The sequence below is a fragment of the Molossus molossus genome, unplaced genomic scaffold (genome assembly GCF_014108415.1).
Source record: "Molossus molossus isolate mMolMol1 unplaced genomic scaffold, mMolMol1.p scaffold_m16_p_4, whole genome shotgun sequence".
Lineage (NCBI taxonomy): Eukaryota > Metazoa > Chordata > Mammalia > Chiroptera > Molossidae > Molossus > Molossus molossus.
This window is the reverse complement of record NW_023425377.1, coordinates 7,078,213-7,094,677: the sequence shown is the minus strand read 5'-3', so window position 1 is coordinate 7,094,677 and position 16,465 is coordinate 7,078,213. Positions and strand designations below refer to the sequence as shown.

Here is a 16,465-nt window from a genome sequence, read left to right as displayed (position 1 = left end):
GATATTATTTACATAATAATAATAATAAATGTCAGCACTTAGAAGTGATTTGATCCTGAGTTGGTATATTAGTGGATGCATTTTTAAGAAAGGATAAATTATGGAGAGAGTAGTGGGGTGTGATTTCAGCCAAAGCCTCATATACTGTCACAAATTCACTTAATGTCTGAAGTAAAATGAATAAAGAAATAGTATATAGCATGCTGTTTAGAAATAGATATGTAAATATACCTAAGAGTTGGAAGGTGATGAAGTAGAGTAGGTCACAGTGGTTTTTTATTATATACTTTTAATTATTTTTTACTCTATTAGAATTTTTAATACAAATGAAAATATTAAGACAATTATCTCAGTAAGAACTATAGATGCTACACAGAAATATACTCTTAGCTAATTAATGTCTATCTCTGTATTGTTTTTTCTTTCAAAATAAAATAACTAGTAATTAAAAAGGAATTAAGCCTAACTGTAAAGAGTGACCACATGCCACTTGGTTTGTGTGATAAAGTCTTACTATGTTAAGATCACAGAATTGAAAGTGATGGTATTAGAAAATAATTTTTTTTCTAGTTTTCCTGGAACCAGAAACATTGGAGCTTTTCTTCAATTTGTATCATTCACTTCCACCACTACTGTCTCAGTTAGTAAGTAAAGATCATTTATTATTTCATTAAGAAGTACCTGTGATCCTTATCTAAGCTTGTTAGAGATTTACTTTGAAAACTTCTATTTATATTCTTGGTTGGGTTTACCTCTCACAGGAATTCTCACATTTCTGGGATTTGCATTGCTAAAGCTGTTTGTCAGATTCTGTTTATAGTCAACAATACATTCCACTGCACCGTGAGCCTGAGCCCAGTAGCTGGCCACACGATCAGTTTCCTTCCCTGCTCTTACCCTCTCTCCAGCTCCCCGTCCTGCCTGCCTCCTTGTCGTCCACATGCCAGGCCCTCCCCACCAGGTATCTCTGAGCAAGAAACAGAGCTGCTCATCGCTTCAGCTGCTAATTTTAATCCAATTATATTGTGGCGTTAAAACATTCTATTTATTTAATTTAATTTATTTTTGTTACTGATGTTTCTCTTTTTCCCCCATTGACACCCTCCACCGGTTGCTGCCCCACTCCCCCCCAAAATTCTTGAAACTCGTTGGTTATATACCAGATCTTTGAGACTATGAACCCCTTCTTTGTGAGATCTAAAATAGAAACCAGGCAAGATTGAAAAAAAACAAAAAAGAGAGAGAGAAGAAAAAGTTGTCAGTTTAATATCTAAGCTTGTAGGAGTAAAGTTGGGGAATTCTAATACTGCCATTTCCTGAAAAAGGTGTTGCAGACTTAAAAGTGCATGTCAGGGGCCTGTTTGTTTAGATATGTTCTTGCCTAGAAGGGAGAAACAGATTCACAAAAATACTCTTCTTTTAAAAACAACTACTACAAATGTGTATGCTCTCAAAGCTAGGATTTTAAGATGGTGGGTTTTAAACTAGGTTTCTCAGGACAGTCCCGATTCCAGGTGTCACAGAGCTTCATTCAGCCTTCTGTCTTGTAACCAGAATAATCTTGTTTTCAGTTGTTTAAAAACCATGGTTTCATGTACAGTTATGTTTTCAGTAAAACAGATAAGCTATATCGGTGCTTAAAAAATAAAATGGAATATAACTGCTTTAAGAGAGAATAACCTTTATTGGGCATACCCTATTAATCTATGGTGCTTATGCCACTTTATCCTCAAAGTGGCCCTGCAGAGTATTGTTATCCTCACTGCAGACAAGGGGACAGACCAGACTGGCTAAGGTGACTTGCTTCAGGGCAATAAACTCACTATTGGAGCTGAGATTCAAACGTAGCTGTTTTAGGGCCCCCAACCCTGGATATTTTTAATACACTAGTAGTTCCCAAACCTTCTACACATCAGAATCGCCTAAGAAGTTTTTTGGTTTTGGCTTTGGTATTGTTTGTTTTTTTAACGGTAAGGCAAACTGGAGAACATCTGAAAATGCCATCCTCTGATTTTTGTCCTTATTCTCACCCTTGCCAAGAGAGCCAGGCATTTTGTGTGAAATTGAAATATTTAAATATTGACAACAAATTCTAATATTTTCAAAAACTAGGCAAGCAAACGTTATGTGGACCAAAACAAAACATATACGGGACAGTTTGTCCTAAGAGTTACCAATTTGGGGCTTCTCGTTTAATGATCCAACAGACTTTAGTGGGCTCCAGCAGTGGATTTAAGAAGCCAGGGAGTGAAATTATCTGGTAAAGTACTAACTTTAGGAAGATGATTAGGCCACAGACACTCAGTAGGAATTTTTTAGAGTATCTAACTCTTCCAGCAGCATTTCCAAATTGTTCCTCAAGATATTAATGAATATTCTATTATCAAATAAATGTGGAACATGCTAGATTAAGTAAAGTTACAGGAGCTGTCACCCCCTCCACCCCATTTGCAGGATACCATGGTGCATAATATGCAGTATTTCCCAAATATATTCTTCCACAAAACCATATTTTCTTTTTGGTTGAACACCTGGTTCGTGGGTTCACAAACAGAACTAGTCATTAGAAGCACTCTGGGCATATTTAATACATGAAAATATTAGAGGAGACTATACATCTATAGAAATGTTATTGGTGGGGTTGAAGAGTTGTGAGTGGTGGTGCTGATTGATAGGTTACCTTTTTAGCTTGGATTCTATAATGATTTTTTAATCACAAAAATGAAAAACAAATTTATGTAGAGACTAGTGTGGCCATAGTTACTTTTAAAATCAAAATGACTTTTGTTGTTCCCTTTTTTAGGCACTTTCATGTTTAGTTCAGTTTGCTTCTACAAGAAGGTCCTTATTCAGCAGCCCTGAACGTGCCAAGTACCTCGGTAATTTAATTAAGGGAGTAAAAAGGATACTTGAAAACCCTCAGGTATTTATGAAGAAATTTAATTAATGCTTAGCATACATACGTACAGTTTTTCTGCTGAAAGGTACATAGTAAACTCATTACTTTATTATTCTGGAAGAAAATATGAGGTTCATATTCATCTTCCTTATATCTCATTTGTAGTAGAAATGAGCACTTTTCCTGTCAGATTTCTGTGTTCTTCCTCTTCTGTTTTTCCCATTCTTTTAGGTGAATAGAGGTAATATATTTTATGCTTTTACTTTTCATTATGGTACTACATTTCTTTGATTGTACCTAAATTACTAAAGTGATTAATTCAGAGTTATATCTACCTTCTCAACTAGAAGACTTAATATATATCTGAATGTTAATATTAGAATAAGTGGCTTTAAATTATGAAATGTCTTTTTGCCCTCTTGTGGACAAAGAAGAGTTTGTAGATTTTAAAATCTACTTTCTACACTAACTGCAAAGCTTCAATAGCAGTATTCATTTAAGATAATTGTAAAGCCATTATTAATTAGTGATTTTGTGTGCCTACATGGAATTTTTTGTTTCATTTTTTTATTTTGTCAATTTAAAATATCTGTAACAAGGTACAGATTTTAAAGGGTTAAATGATGATTTAAGGAGGTTTATGTAAATCTCTTGGTTACTACTAATTTTTGAGGGGACATATAGTATCTATATATAAAGAAAATGTTTTTGCACGTTATTCTTAGGAATATTTTACATGTTGTGCATTTGCTTTAACTTTTCAATTTAGTATAACTAAAATGTATGTTTTGCTGATAAATGGAATTTTACCAATATTCTTTAAATTTTCTAGTTTTAATTACATGCTCAATATGTGGAGGGTAATATGCTAATATCAGATAATTCTCTTGATTGCTTTACCATCCAGATGTTGATGTTTCATGGCTTTAAAGGTTAATTTGAATGTTATATTCATTATTTTGGGATTACGAACATGTATTAAAAGACCTATGAGTACAAAATGTCTTTTTGTGATTTGTCCTTAATAATTAGACATTGTTTTATATACTCTCCTTGAGCTCATTTGAATGAAATTTTTATAAACTCTTTCAGTATTAAACAAGTACTTTTTAAATTCAATTTGATGCCAGCTACAGAGCAAAGTGCGCAGACTTTAAAGATACTAACATGTGTGCCCTGTCTTCAAGGAGCTCACAGACAACTGGAGGCACCTTTTTTGTTCTTTCCTTTTAATCTAGCCTCTCTCAAAAGTTATTTCTGTATCTTGTATTTTTGTTAAACTTTGTGCCCTACATTGCAGTATTTATTTGAATGACTCTTCATTTAGTAACAGGAAGGTGCTTGAGGGGTACAGTGGCTATAGGTACTCAATAAAAATGTGTTGAATTAAAAGAAATTTCTATTATTTGTGTGTGCACATATGCTATGTATCTTACGTTCAGGTGGTATTGCTGTTTTCCAGGGTTTCAAGAGTCCATTCTTTGTTTTTTTGTAAGATTTATTTTTATTTTTTTATCATTTTTTTTTAATCCTCACAGGAGGACATTTTTCCATATTTGTTCAGATAGAGTGGGAGGGAGGGAGAGAGAGGAGGAGGAGAGAGAGAGAAACATCGACGTGAAAGGGACACATCAAGTGGCTGCTTCCCGCACGACCCCAACCAGGGCTGAGGACAAACTGCAACCGAGGTACATGCCCTTGACCGAAATTGAACCCGAGACTCATTGGTCTACAGGCTGACGCTCTAACCGCTGAGCCAAACCGGCCAGGGCTTATCATTATTTTTTTAAACCCTTACCCAAGGACATACTTAGAGAGAGTGAGAGAACACACACACGAGCGAGAAAGAGATGTGAGAAACATTGATCTGTTACCGTCCATACCCACAACCGGGGTATGTGCCCTGACCAGGTATCAGACCGGCAATCTTTCAGTACACAGGGTGATGCTCAACCATCTGAGCCACTGCAGCGGGGCCATTCTTATTTTTATCTTAAATATTTTTAAGTCTTCTATTGACTTCTGTTTAAGCCACAAAACACACACACGTGTGCACACACACACACACACATTTTTTGTGCACTATAACAGGTTCCTAAATGTTATACTTTAGCCATCATGGTGCAAAGTTTCCTGTAAAGCTTCTACTTTAGATTCCTTATTATTAATAATTGATGACCAGCATTAAATCTAGCAGATATTATTTGTTTTCTTTTATTACTGTCTACCCAGTTGACAAAATACCATAAGTACCCATGAAAACTGGAAGACTTCTCTTGGAATTTTTATTTATTTATTTTTTCTTTATTTATTTCAGAGAGAAAGGAAGGGAGAGGGAGAGAGAGAGAGAGATAGAAACGTTGATGAGAAAGAACATTGATTGGCCACCTCCTGCATGCCCCTCTCTGAAGATTTGGCCCACAACCTGGGCATGTGCCCTGACCAGAATCGAACCTGTGACCTCTTGGTGCATGGGTCAACACTCAACCACTGAGCCACACTGGCTGGGCTCTCATGGAATGTTATTGATGGTTATTGGCTTGACTTGTTTTTAAGTATTTTTAAAAGCCTTTCTTTTTGTCTCATGTTTTAGGGTTTATCTGATCCAGGTAATTATCATGAATTTTGTCGATTTTTGGCTCGTTTGAAGACAAATTACCAGCTGGGAGAATTAGTTATGGTGAAGGAATATCCTGAAGTTATCAGATTGATTGCTAATTTTACCATTACTAGCCTACAGGTAAATAGAAATCTATAATTGATATTAAACTGTAGATAGTTTTAAACAATTTCTTGGTAAGATTTGGTGGGGATTTTTTAAACATGTATTTACTAAAAATGTTCGTTGCAAGGTAGTTATAACATTTTTTAAAAAATCTTTATTACTGAAAGTATTACAGATGCCCCCCCCTCTTTTTCCCCATTGTATTATAACATTTTTATAATAAAAATTTAGAGGCCATCTAAATATCTAATAACTGAAGAATGACTTTAGAAGCTGTAGTAAAATATATATGAAGAAATAAAAAAATGTTTTTACAGATTGGTTTTGGGGAAAATTCTTTTTATAAGTTGGGGGAAGGTTTTAAAACCATATTTTCCACATGATGTTACCTCTGAAAAACTATTCATGGAAAGAAGTATACTAACATTTTAACAGTGATCATTCCTGGGTGATAGAATAATGAGAAATTGTTGGTTTCCTCTTTATACTTTTTTACACTTACAGTATTTGTTATGTTAAGCTCATTGGTTATATAATCTGAGTAAAAGTTAATTTTTAAATCTGTGTTTAGTAATTTTGCCTCTGTAATTCTCATTCTAGGAAGATATGTTACTTTAAATAACATTTGCTTTATTTCTTTGTAGCATTGGGAATTTGCTCCCAACAGTGTTCATTATTTATTAACTCTGTGGCAAAGGATGGTAGCATCAGTTCCTTTTGTGAAATCAACTGAACCCCACTTGTTAGACACTTATGCACCAGAAATCACGAAGGCCTTTATCACTTCTCGGTTGGAATCTGTTGCCATAGTTGTGAGGTAATGAAAACTAAATCTTTCTGTTGTATTTTCATCTTGAAATTTTTAAAAATTGAGGAATAACTTACCTACTGTAAAATTCACCTTTTTTAATATTCAGTTTTATGAGTTCTGACAAGTGCATACGGTTTTAAAAATTGAGGAATAACTTACCTACTGTAAAATTCACCTTTTTAAATATTCAGTTTTATGAGTTCTGACAAGTGCATACGGTTGTATAACATCCATCACAATTAAGATATAAAACTGTTTTGTCACCTCCCAAAAGTTATTTGGGTCCCTTTGTAGTTAGTCCTTTTCTCACCCTTAGCCTCTGTCAATTGCTGATTTGTATTGTAGTGTTTGCCTTTTCCAGAGTGTTGTACAAATGAATTTATATAGTAGATAGCATTTTAGTACGGCTTCTTTCACTTAGCATAGTGCATTTAAGATTTCTCCATGTTGGGTAAGCAGTTGTTTTCATTGCTGAATAGTACTCCATTTTATGGATATATCAGAATCTGTTTATTCATTCACCTGTGAATGGACATTTGGGTTGTTTTAATTTTTATCAATTATGAATAAAACACCTGTAAACATTCCTATACAGATTTTTGAATGAACATAATTTTTTATTTTTCTTGTGTAAATACTGAGGTGTGAGACTCCTAGGTTGCATAGTTAAGTGTGTTTACTTTGTAAGAAACAGCCAAATCCTTTTCCAAAGTGGCTGTATCACTTTGCATTCCCACCAGCAATGTATAAGATCCAATTACTCTGCATCCTCACCAGCACTTGATATTGTCAGTTTTTAAAATTTTAGTCATTCTAATAGGTATGTGGTGGTGCCTCATTGTGGTTTAAATTTGCATTCCTTTAATGACTATTAATATTTCCCATCTTTTTATGTGCTTATTTATGTGTTCTTTGGCAAATTCCTGTCAGATCTGATGCCCATTTTTTTGTTGGGTTGTTAATTTTCTTATATTGAGATTTGAGAGGTCTGTGTATTCTGATCACAAGTGTTTTTTTATCATTTATGTTTTTTAGATACTTTCTCCCAGTTCATAGCTTGCCTTTTCATTTTCTTAATAGTCTTTCAAAAAGAAGTTATTTTAAAGTTTGGTGAAGTCCAACTTAGCCTTTATTTTTTTCTTCTAAAAGTTATGAATTTTCAGAATTAACACTTAGATCTATGATTCATTTTGAATTAGTTTTTGTATGTGATGTGGGGTTTGGCTCTAGGTTTTTGTTGTTTTGCATATGGATGACCAATTATGCCAACACCATTTATAGAAAAGACTATTGCTTCTCCATTGAATTGCCTTTGCACTGTTTTCAAAAATTAATTGACTGCATACATGTGGTTCTGTTTTTTGACGCTATTCTCATTAATCTATTTGTTTCTCCTTCTGCCAGTACCCTACCTTGATTACTCCGGTCTTATAATAAGCTTTGAAATCAGGTCGTATGAGTCTTTCATCTTGGTTTCCCTTTTTCAAAATTATTTTGTCTCTAGTGAAAATAAATCTTCTACAGTTACTTGCAACAATATGGGTGAATCTCACAAAAATTATAGTAAGCAAAGGACAACAGACATAAAAGAGTACACTGTATACTTCCATGAAGTTCAAGATGAGGCCACATTAATCTGTGCTCCTCCTTTGAGTATGTAAGAGGGGACTTCTGAGGCACTAGAAAGGATTCTGAGGTACTGGGGATGTTCTGAATGCCAGTCACATTGGTGTGTTCACTTTGTGAAATTCATCAAGCTGTGCTCCTGTGATTTGTGAGCTCTTCTGGATGTGTGTATGTATCACTATAAAATTCTTTTGAAGAGGGAGCCAAAACAAATGATTTGGGCTCTTTTACTTTCTTTGTTTTTCCATGTAAATTTTAGGATTCGCTTGTCAGTATCTACAACAAAATCCTGATAGGATTTTGACTGGATTGCATTAAATTTATATATTAATTTTGGGGGAAAATTGGTATCTAAGCAATATTGAGTCTTTCAACCAGTGAACACATTTATCTTTTAATTTATTTAGCTCTTCGGTGATTTTTTTATTTTTTCTTTATTGATTTTTAGAGAGAGAGGAAGGGAGAGGGAGAGATAGAAACATCAATGAGAGAGAACATTGATTGGCCGCCTCCTGCATGCCTCCCACTGGGGATCGGGCCTACAACCTGGGCATGTGCCCTGACTGGGAATCTAACCGGCGACCTCTTGGTGCGTGGGTGGATGCTCAGCCACTGAGCCACACCGGCCAGGTGCTCTTCTGTGATCTCTTTCATCAGTGTTTTGTAGTATTCAGCCTTAAGATTTTACCTATGTTTATTAGATTTAATTAATATTTTATGTTTTCTGGTGCCTTTGGAAGATACTGTTTTTTAAATTTAAATTTCCAATTGTTCATTGCTAGTATATAGTAATAAGGTTGAATTTTGTATATTGACCCTGTTTGCCAGGATCTCAGTAAACTTACCTGTTAGTTCAAGTAGCTTTTTTTTTCTTGGTATTTTCTAATGTACACAATCATGTCATCTTCCAATATAGACATTTTACTTCCTACCTTCCAATCTATTTATCTTTTATTCCTTTATCCATTATGGAATTTTATTTAACATCAATAAAGTTTATTTGTGGTGAATAAAAGTACATCACATTCTAATGTCTGCACTCTTGTTCTTATATACTTGCAGAGATAATTTAGATGATCCACTGGATGACACAGCCACTGTGTTTCAGCAGTTGGAGCAGTTATGCACTGTCAGCAGGTGTGAATATGAGAAGACATGTACTCTTCTTGTACAGTTGTTTGACCAAAACGCACAGAATTACCAAAAGCTGCTGCACTCTGCTTCTGGGGTAACTGTGGACATGGCAATTCAGGAAGGTCAGTCAATTTTATCTGACTATTATATGATACTATGTTGAATTTTAAGTAACTTCATTAATCACTTTAATAATTGTATGCAAATTATTTTGATATATTTTCCCCAATTCTTCACCTTCTAATAAGCAAAGTACCTTGCTACTTGGTTTGAATTTGACACCAAAAGCAGAGGTGACAAAAGCAAAAATAAACAAGTAGAACAGCATCAATCTAATCCTAACCCCAACTGAACAGTAATAATTTACTAATGTTCATTAGGTCTTTTCATTGAATAAAATAAGTGAGCTTTATTTTTGACTAATATAAATTCAAGGAGTTTTTATAGTTAGATACATTATGTAGGTTTTTTTTTTAATCCTCACCCGAGGATATTTTTTCATTTATCTTCAGATAGAATGGGATGGGAGGGGGAGAGAGAGAAAGAAAGAGGGAAAGAGAGAAACATTGATACAAGAGAGACACATTGATTGGGCTGGGCACCAAACCGAGGCATGCGCCCTTGACCAGAATGGAAACTGCGACTCTTTGGTCCTTGGGCTGATGCTCTAACTACTGAGCCATTATGTGATTTTAATAAGAGATATTTCAAAGTCTCTAACATAATGCTGATACATAGAAAATTTTAAAATAAATATTTGTTTTCTTTCTTCTAGTCAAAAGGTGAATGGGGAGGAGTTTGTCTACCTTTTAAAGATAACTGTCATGTACTAAAAAATGATTGGTTTTTATTACAAAAAATACCCAACGTGGTTCTAGTTTGTACCACTGTATGTAGTAGTGTTCAATTTCTTTTGTGCAGACTAAACACTTCAGTTAGTGTTGAACAAAGAAAATTATATGCTCTTGTTGTGTGTGCTTTAATTTAGATGCTTAATGGCTTTTAATGTTACAAAATAAGTTTATTATTATATTATGATCTCATTTGTATTATATTGTCTTGCTCTTTCATATTTGTGGTGATATGGTCATGGTTTACAAAAACAATAATCCCTAAGAAATAGGTCATTAACAGTAGTTAACGATTACTTGTGATCTATGGTAATGACTGATTTCTTTGGGATTATTGCAGTTATAAACCATAATTACAGATTATTACAGCAATAATTATTTTGTTAAAGGAAAAAATGTTCTGTGCTCAAACAGCTGCTAAAACAAGTGCCCTGAACATTAATGGAAAATTAAAATGGAAATTTAGTCTTATTATAATATGAGATATTTTTTAAATTTATAGATATGTAACTCATGCATTGGATATTTATATTTTTACATACAGTTTAGATTTGTGGATTTATGTGGTTCTTTAAACTTTGTGGAAGTAATTCTATAGCCAGAGTAACTTTTTAATGTTTATTATTTTGAATACTGCCAGACTGCAATTGTTGAGGTTTAGGGAAAGGTTTAATGTGTATAAGAAATATCATTTTTCATTCAGTTTAATATGAAAATTATATTTGATAGCTTAGTATCAAATATATAGCCTTTATATTTCATTGTTCATTTATAACACGAACCCTAATTTATTGTCAGTAGTTGTGAAGTTTCTAAGGGTTAAGAAATGCCTGTTTTTCTGTTTCCTGCATGACAGAAATCAACTGCTTTCTAAAATAAGGCCAAGAGTAAATGTATATTCTATTTTTCTCTAAATATATAAATGTTTATTCAAATTTACCATAATTTTTTAAATGCTCACAGATGATCGCATACTATCTTTGCATAGTATTCTTTGATATAAAAGTTGTAATTTGAAGGTCACAGTATAAGATGAATTAAATAATAAAAATATATTTTGTCTTCTATTATTAGACAGTGATACTTATCACACTGCATTGAAAACAATCATTGTTTACCGTTTACCTCTCTCTCTCACTAGGTTCAGTTTCTTGGGCATGGGGTCTCTCTCCCTTTTCACCCTATGCCATACATGGGCATGGGGTCTCTCTCCCTTTTCACCCTATGCCATACATGGGCATGGGGTCTCTCTCCCTTTTCACCCTATCCCATACATGGGCATATTTAGCTATATCCCTACAGCAGAAGATGACACATAGTAGGTATTTAGCAAGTGATTTTCTGAGTGTATTTTACTTGAGAATTTGTTCTTTTCAGCTTAGGGTTTTTTGTTTGTTTTACAAGCAGCATTTAAAAAAGTATGTATGGCTAATTGTAACTAGCTTTAATTGTAGCAAACCTCTTTGGTAGAGAGTACTTTGCTTGCAGAATACCATTTAGTGCTTGTCACAAGCCTCTGAGCCAGATGTTATCATCATCATATTTATAAGTGGGGAAATTAAAGCCAAGAAAGATTACGTAACTAGCATAGTAATGGAGGCAGGATTTGAACCCAGGCTGTGCTCTTGGTAGCTAAATTATACAGCCTGTATTCTTTTTTTTTTTTTTTTTTCCTCACCCGAGGACTTTTTTTCATTTTTTGTTAAGATAGAGCGGGAGGGAGAGAGAGAAAGAGAGAGAGAGAGAGAAACATCAACATGAAAGGGACACATCGAGTGGCTGCCTCCCGCATGACCAACCAGGGCCGGGGACAAACTGCAACCAAGGTACATGCCCTTAGCGGGAACTGAACCCGGGTCTCTGTGGACCACAGGCTGACACTCTAACCGCTGAGCCAAACCGGCCAGAGCCAGCCTGTATTCTTTAATGTTGATCTTCCAACAGAGAATATAAAAATTACTTGCATGGTGAATTCTTTGTCTATTTTCAGGTAGGATTGTTATATCAAGAGCTCATAGGCAAATGTTTCTATGTTCACATTAATGATAAACCCCCAAAGTGATTTTTAAAATTTTAAATTCAGCTATTTAACAAATATTCATTTTATGTGTTACATATACTTGATTTTATAGTGAGTGATTTGGGAATCAAAAGAAGTGTGGAAAGCCGTAGAAATGATCCCAAGGGCAGATGCAATCTCATTTATCTGTGGTCAAAATTTGGGAGCCAGCTAGAGAAAAATTCAGGATTAGGGATTACAATGTTTTAAATAAACATAAGAGATTGTTAGATTGTAAAATATCATCAGATCACCAAGATTTGTCCGGTTAATTGACAACTGTGATGAATATTCCCTTTTAGCAATCTTGAGAGGAAATGATATGTATCTCATAATAGTATGAAAATGGACTCTTGGAAATTTGTTACCTATATTGGAATCATAGCTCTGCACTTTTTAATAGGGATTTGTGATATTAAGTGAATATATGTGGATAATAGTTTCAGTGTTTAGAAGAGTACCTAGTGCATATGTTTATAAATTTTGCTATTTTTAGTAATAGCAAAGCTTGCTCTAAAAAATATCAGTATCTAAAAATCTAAGTTGATAAAAAACATAAAGAAGGTTATTTATATTTAAAAAATAGTTTTCATTTTGAGAAATAATTTGCAACAGGATATTTTTAAAATAATGTCTGCTTTATGGCAGGCCAATTATTACATTCACCAAAAATTATACTTGCAATGTTTCAGAATCAAATTCATTATATAGGATGTGTATGGCCCACACACAGTTAGAGCATAGTCTATTAATAATGACTTCTGTAAAATTCTGTGAAATGTGATTAATTCTTATTATTCAGTATTTATGTTCTATAAAGTTGCTGTGAACACTGAATTAGTAAATATTAAATCATTGCTCCTAGTAAAAATAATGGGTTAGGTTCCTATAAGCCTCTGGTCATAACATTTTCATCAATTGATCAACATATCACCTTGTTTTATGTGTTTTTCTACTTATGACATTATTGTTGATTCATTAACATTGAACTTAGCTAACAGCACTACAACTCATGCCTGGACGAGCTTATCTAACACATGTATTTTCTCTATAAGGCACATAACAGCCTTTTTTCCATCTGAGAACACTAGACGGCACTTCAGCACTACGCTTGAGGGCAATTTAAGATGGTAAAACCACCAATAAAAAGCACAAAACAGCAAAAAAAAAAAAAATGTGGCATCAGAAAAGACCATGAAAAGAATGCTTGCTTGTTTATAGTATGAGAGATGATACAGGAAAACCGAGTTTCGCTTTGTTCAACCTAAACTTGGAGCGAGCACATTGGGCAGCTTGCTTGTTGCTCTGTACTTGTCCACAAATGACTGCAAGTGTTGATTTTGGAGCTTGTAGTCAATCTCACCAAGTAGATGAATTTTCAAATAATAGCGCCTGCAAATAATTTTAATCATAAGTCTTCAGACTAGATATGATTATCTCAGTTTTGCAGATGAAAACCTTGAAATGTGAAGGGGTAAGGAACTTATGCAAGATCACATAACAAATTGAGAACTGGGATTCAAACAGTTTTATCTGGCTCTAAAATCTCATTTTTACTGTTCTACTTACAAGCAAGCTGCCCAATGTGCTCGCTCCAAGTTTAGGTTGAACTTGGTTAAGTGCCTTGATACACTTAAAACCCAGCGCTCCTCTGTGTGAAGAACTGGGTTCACAACAGTTTATCATTTATTTGGAAGAATAGATCATTTTACCAATTTTGGAATCTTCTGAAAAATAAACTTTTTTCCTACAATACTTTCCAAACATTTTCCTTTCTTGTTATATATTAGGACGTCTTGCATGGCTGGTGTACTTAGTTGGGACAGTTGTTGGAGGAAGATTAACGTACACCAGTACAGATGAACATGACGCAATGGATGGGGAATTATCCTGTCGGTAAGTAGTGGCCATGTAATTTACAGAAATTTACTTAGTTATTGAACTGGTATTATTAGGTAAAGCATTTTTTACTTGGCCTTTTGAGGAAGGTATTCTTTTCTTTTTTATTTATGAGAATACCAAGGCTTAGAGGTTAAGTGATATGTAGATGTCAAACCTCTGGTAAGTTGTATAGTCAAATATATTTTAAACATATATTTAAATAGTGTGATGATGAAAATTTAGGTTGCTTTTATTTCTTAAGATTATTTTATTAAGATCTGATGAAGCATGCAGAATTGGTGTGTATTGGGATGGTGGCAAAATTGGAATGATATACCTCTGGTCAAAAAGCAATGCATAGTCAGTTACCCAGTACAAGCTTCGTTTATGGTGGCTGGTGCGATTGTTCACCTCATGACCATAGCCTGGATAAGAAGCAGGTCGTGTTTCTATTCTAAACGGAGGAAAATGCCTATATATGAATAGTATGAGTGAGTTGGTTTACCATATATTTTATTTTTAATAGCATCTTTATAATGAAATAATACATGTTTTTGTTGAGCCCTTAAAAATTCAAATGAAGTCATATATTAATTCGGAGATAACTACCACTATCATTTTGGTAAAGACCTTGAGTCTTTTTAATTCATGCTTGAGGGTATATGTACACTACATGTGTATTTTTCAACTTTTTAAAACAATACTATACTATTGTTTTGTAAACTAAAATAAGGATACTAGTAATACCTAATTCATTTGGGACTATTTTAGGATTAAATTGGTTAATTTTTTAAATGCTGAGGACAAGGCCTGGCAAATAGTAAGTACTATATTACTAAAACACACACATATACACACACACACACCAAAACCCTCAAAACACTTTAGAAAATAAAACATAATATTGTGAACATTTCACCTAGACATGAAATATTCTAAAGCTGTACTATAATTTAAACAGACACTTACTTTGGAAATGTTAGGTTGTTTCTCAATTTTTTAAATTATCAACTGCCTTAAAGTAAATATTCTCTGTAATATTTTTTCCGCATTCCATACCCATTTCAGTCTTTAAACTAGATCTTGTTAATGAAATCTGAATTTGAATGGAACATAAATATTTTTAGTTTCTCTAAGTTTATTATTTCCAAATTAAATCACTTTAAAATATGAATGGGGCCCTCTCAAAATGCTTTGGTTCATTTTAAACCAAGTGAACAATTTACCTCTATATCATTTTTTAATATAACATTACAGATTTAGTAACGTGGAAATTAAACATACTTTTTTGCTATAGTTTGATTTTTTTTTTTTTTAAGTTTTTATCCTCAAGTAGGGAAATACCCATTGGCACTATTTTCCTGAGAAATATATAACAGGAAGTAAACAGAAGACTCTGTATGTTTGCCAAGTAGGAAATTTTGATTTTCTTTTTAAGCAGCAATCATAAGTAACTTGAAATAAGATTTGTTTTGTGTTTTAGTCTGCATTCTTTAGAAAACAGAGCCTTAGGTGAAGTTTATGGATGCAGGATTTTTTAAGCGGTGGGGAGAAGGGTACATTTTCAGGGAAGAAAGAATGAAGGAAAAGGAAGTGAGAGAATAAGAGAAAACAAATAGAGTCAGTCCTCATGATTCACATATTCTATTTTTGCAAATTTACGTACTTGCTAAAATTTATTTGTACCCCGATCAATGTTCATGCTGGTGCTGTTGTAGTCATTCTCGGACATACACATAGTGGTGAAAAATCTGAGTTGCTAGCTGCGTATTTTCCCGAGTGAGGTTGAACAGATGTTCTGCCTTTTTCTTTTGGCTCCCATGCTGTAAATGTGTCCTTTTTGCTATCTGTTTAGTGCCATCATTTTTGCATTTCTGTGTTTTTTGTTGGTGGTTTTGCTGTTTAAAAGGCCCTTCCCGCAGAGTGCTGAAGTGCTGGCTGGTGTTTCTAAGCACGAGAAGGCTATTAATGTGCCTTACGGAGAAAATGCATGTGTTTAGGTAAGCTTTCGTTTAGGCAAGTTGTAGTGCTACTGGCTGCGAGTTCGATATTAACAAATCAACAATATATATTAAATAGGGTGCCTTTAACCAGAAACACATGTAAAACAAGGTATGTGTTGATCAATTGATGAAAATATTGTGACCATAGTTCCTCAGGAACCTAACCCTCTATTTCCTTTAGGAGCAGTGGTTCAATATTCACTAATTCAGTTTTCACAGCAACTTTGTTGAACATAACTACCATGAATAGTGAGAGTCAGCTGTTTAGGTGGTGCGTTACACACCTGGTGGCTCACATGTCTAGGCTTTTCCCCCAAAGACCACGTGGAGCCACTTTGCCTTAAGAGAGTTTGTGGTGTTTGGAGATGGGGACTAAGGGAAAGCAGTTTCTTGGTTCATTTATTTCTGAGTCTCATTTCTTACTGGTTGAAGTCTACTTCTGAGGTGTTTATTCCGTATTTCTTAGTTGTGATCCC

At 34.1% G+C, this 16,465-nt stretch overlaps 1 protein-coding gene across 1 annotated transcript in view; it reads left to right on the top strand.

Annotated features, from left to right (window-relative positions):
- Positions 1-16,465, top strand: part of LOC118616554 (ran-binding protein 17-like) — an 87,954-nt gene that overhangs the window by 19,753 nt on the left and 51,736 nt on the right. The window contains exons 8-13 of the mRNA XM_036242148.1: positions 571-644; positions 2,804-2,923; positions 5,493-5,639; positions 6,269-6,441; positions 9,124-9,317; positions 13,896-14,001. Coding sequence (XP_036098041.1) covers positions 571-644; positions 2,804-2,923; positions 5,493-5,639; positions 6,269-6,441; positions 9,124-9,317; positions 13,896-14,001 — 814 coding nt within the window. The remainder of the gene's footprint in view (positions 1-570; positions 645-2,803; positions 2,924-5,492; positions 5,640-6,268; positions 6,442-9,123; positions 9,318-13,895; positions 14,002-16,465) is intronic.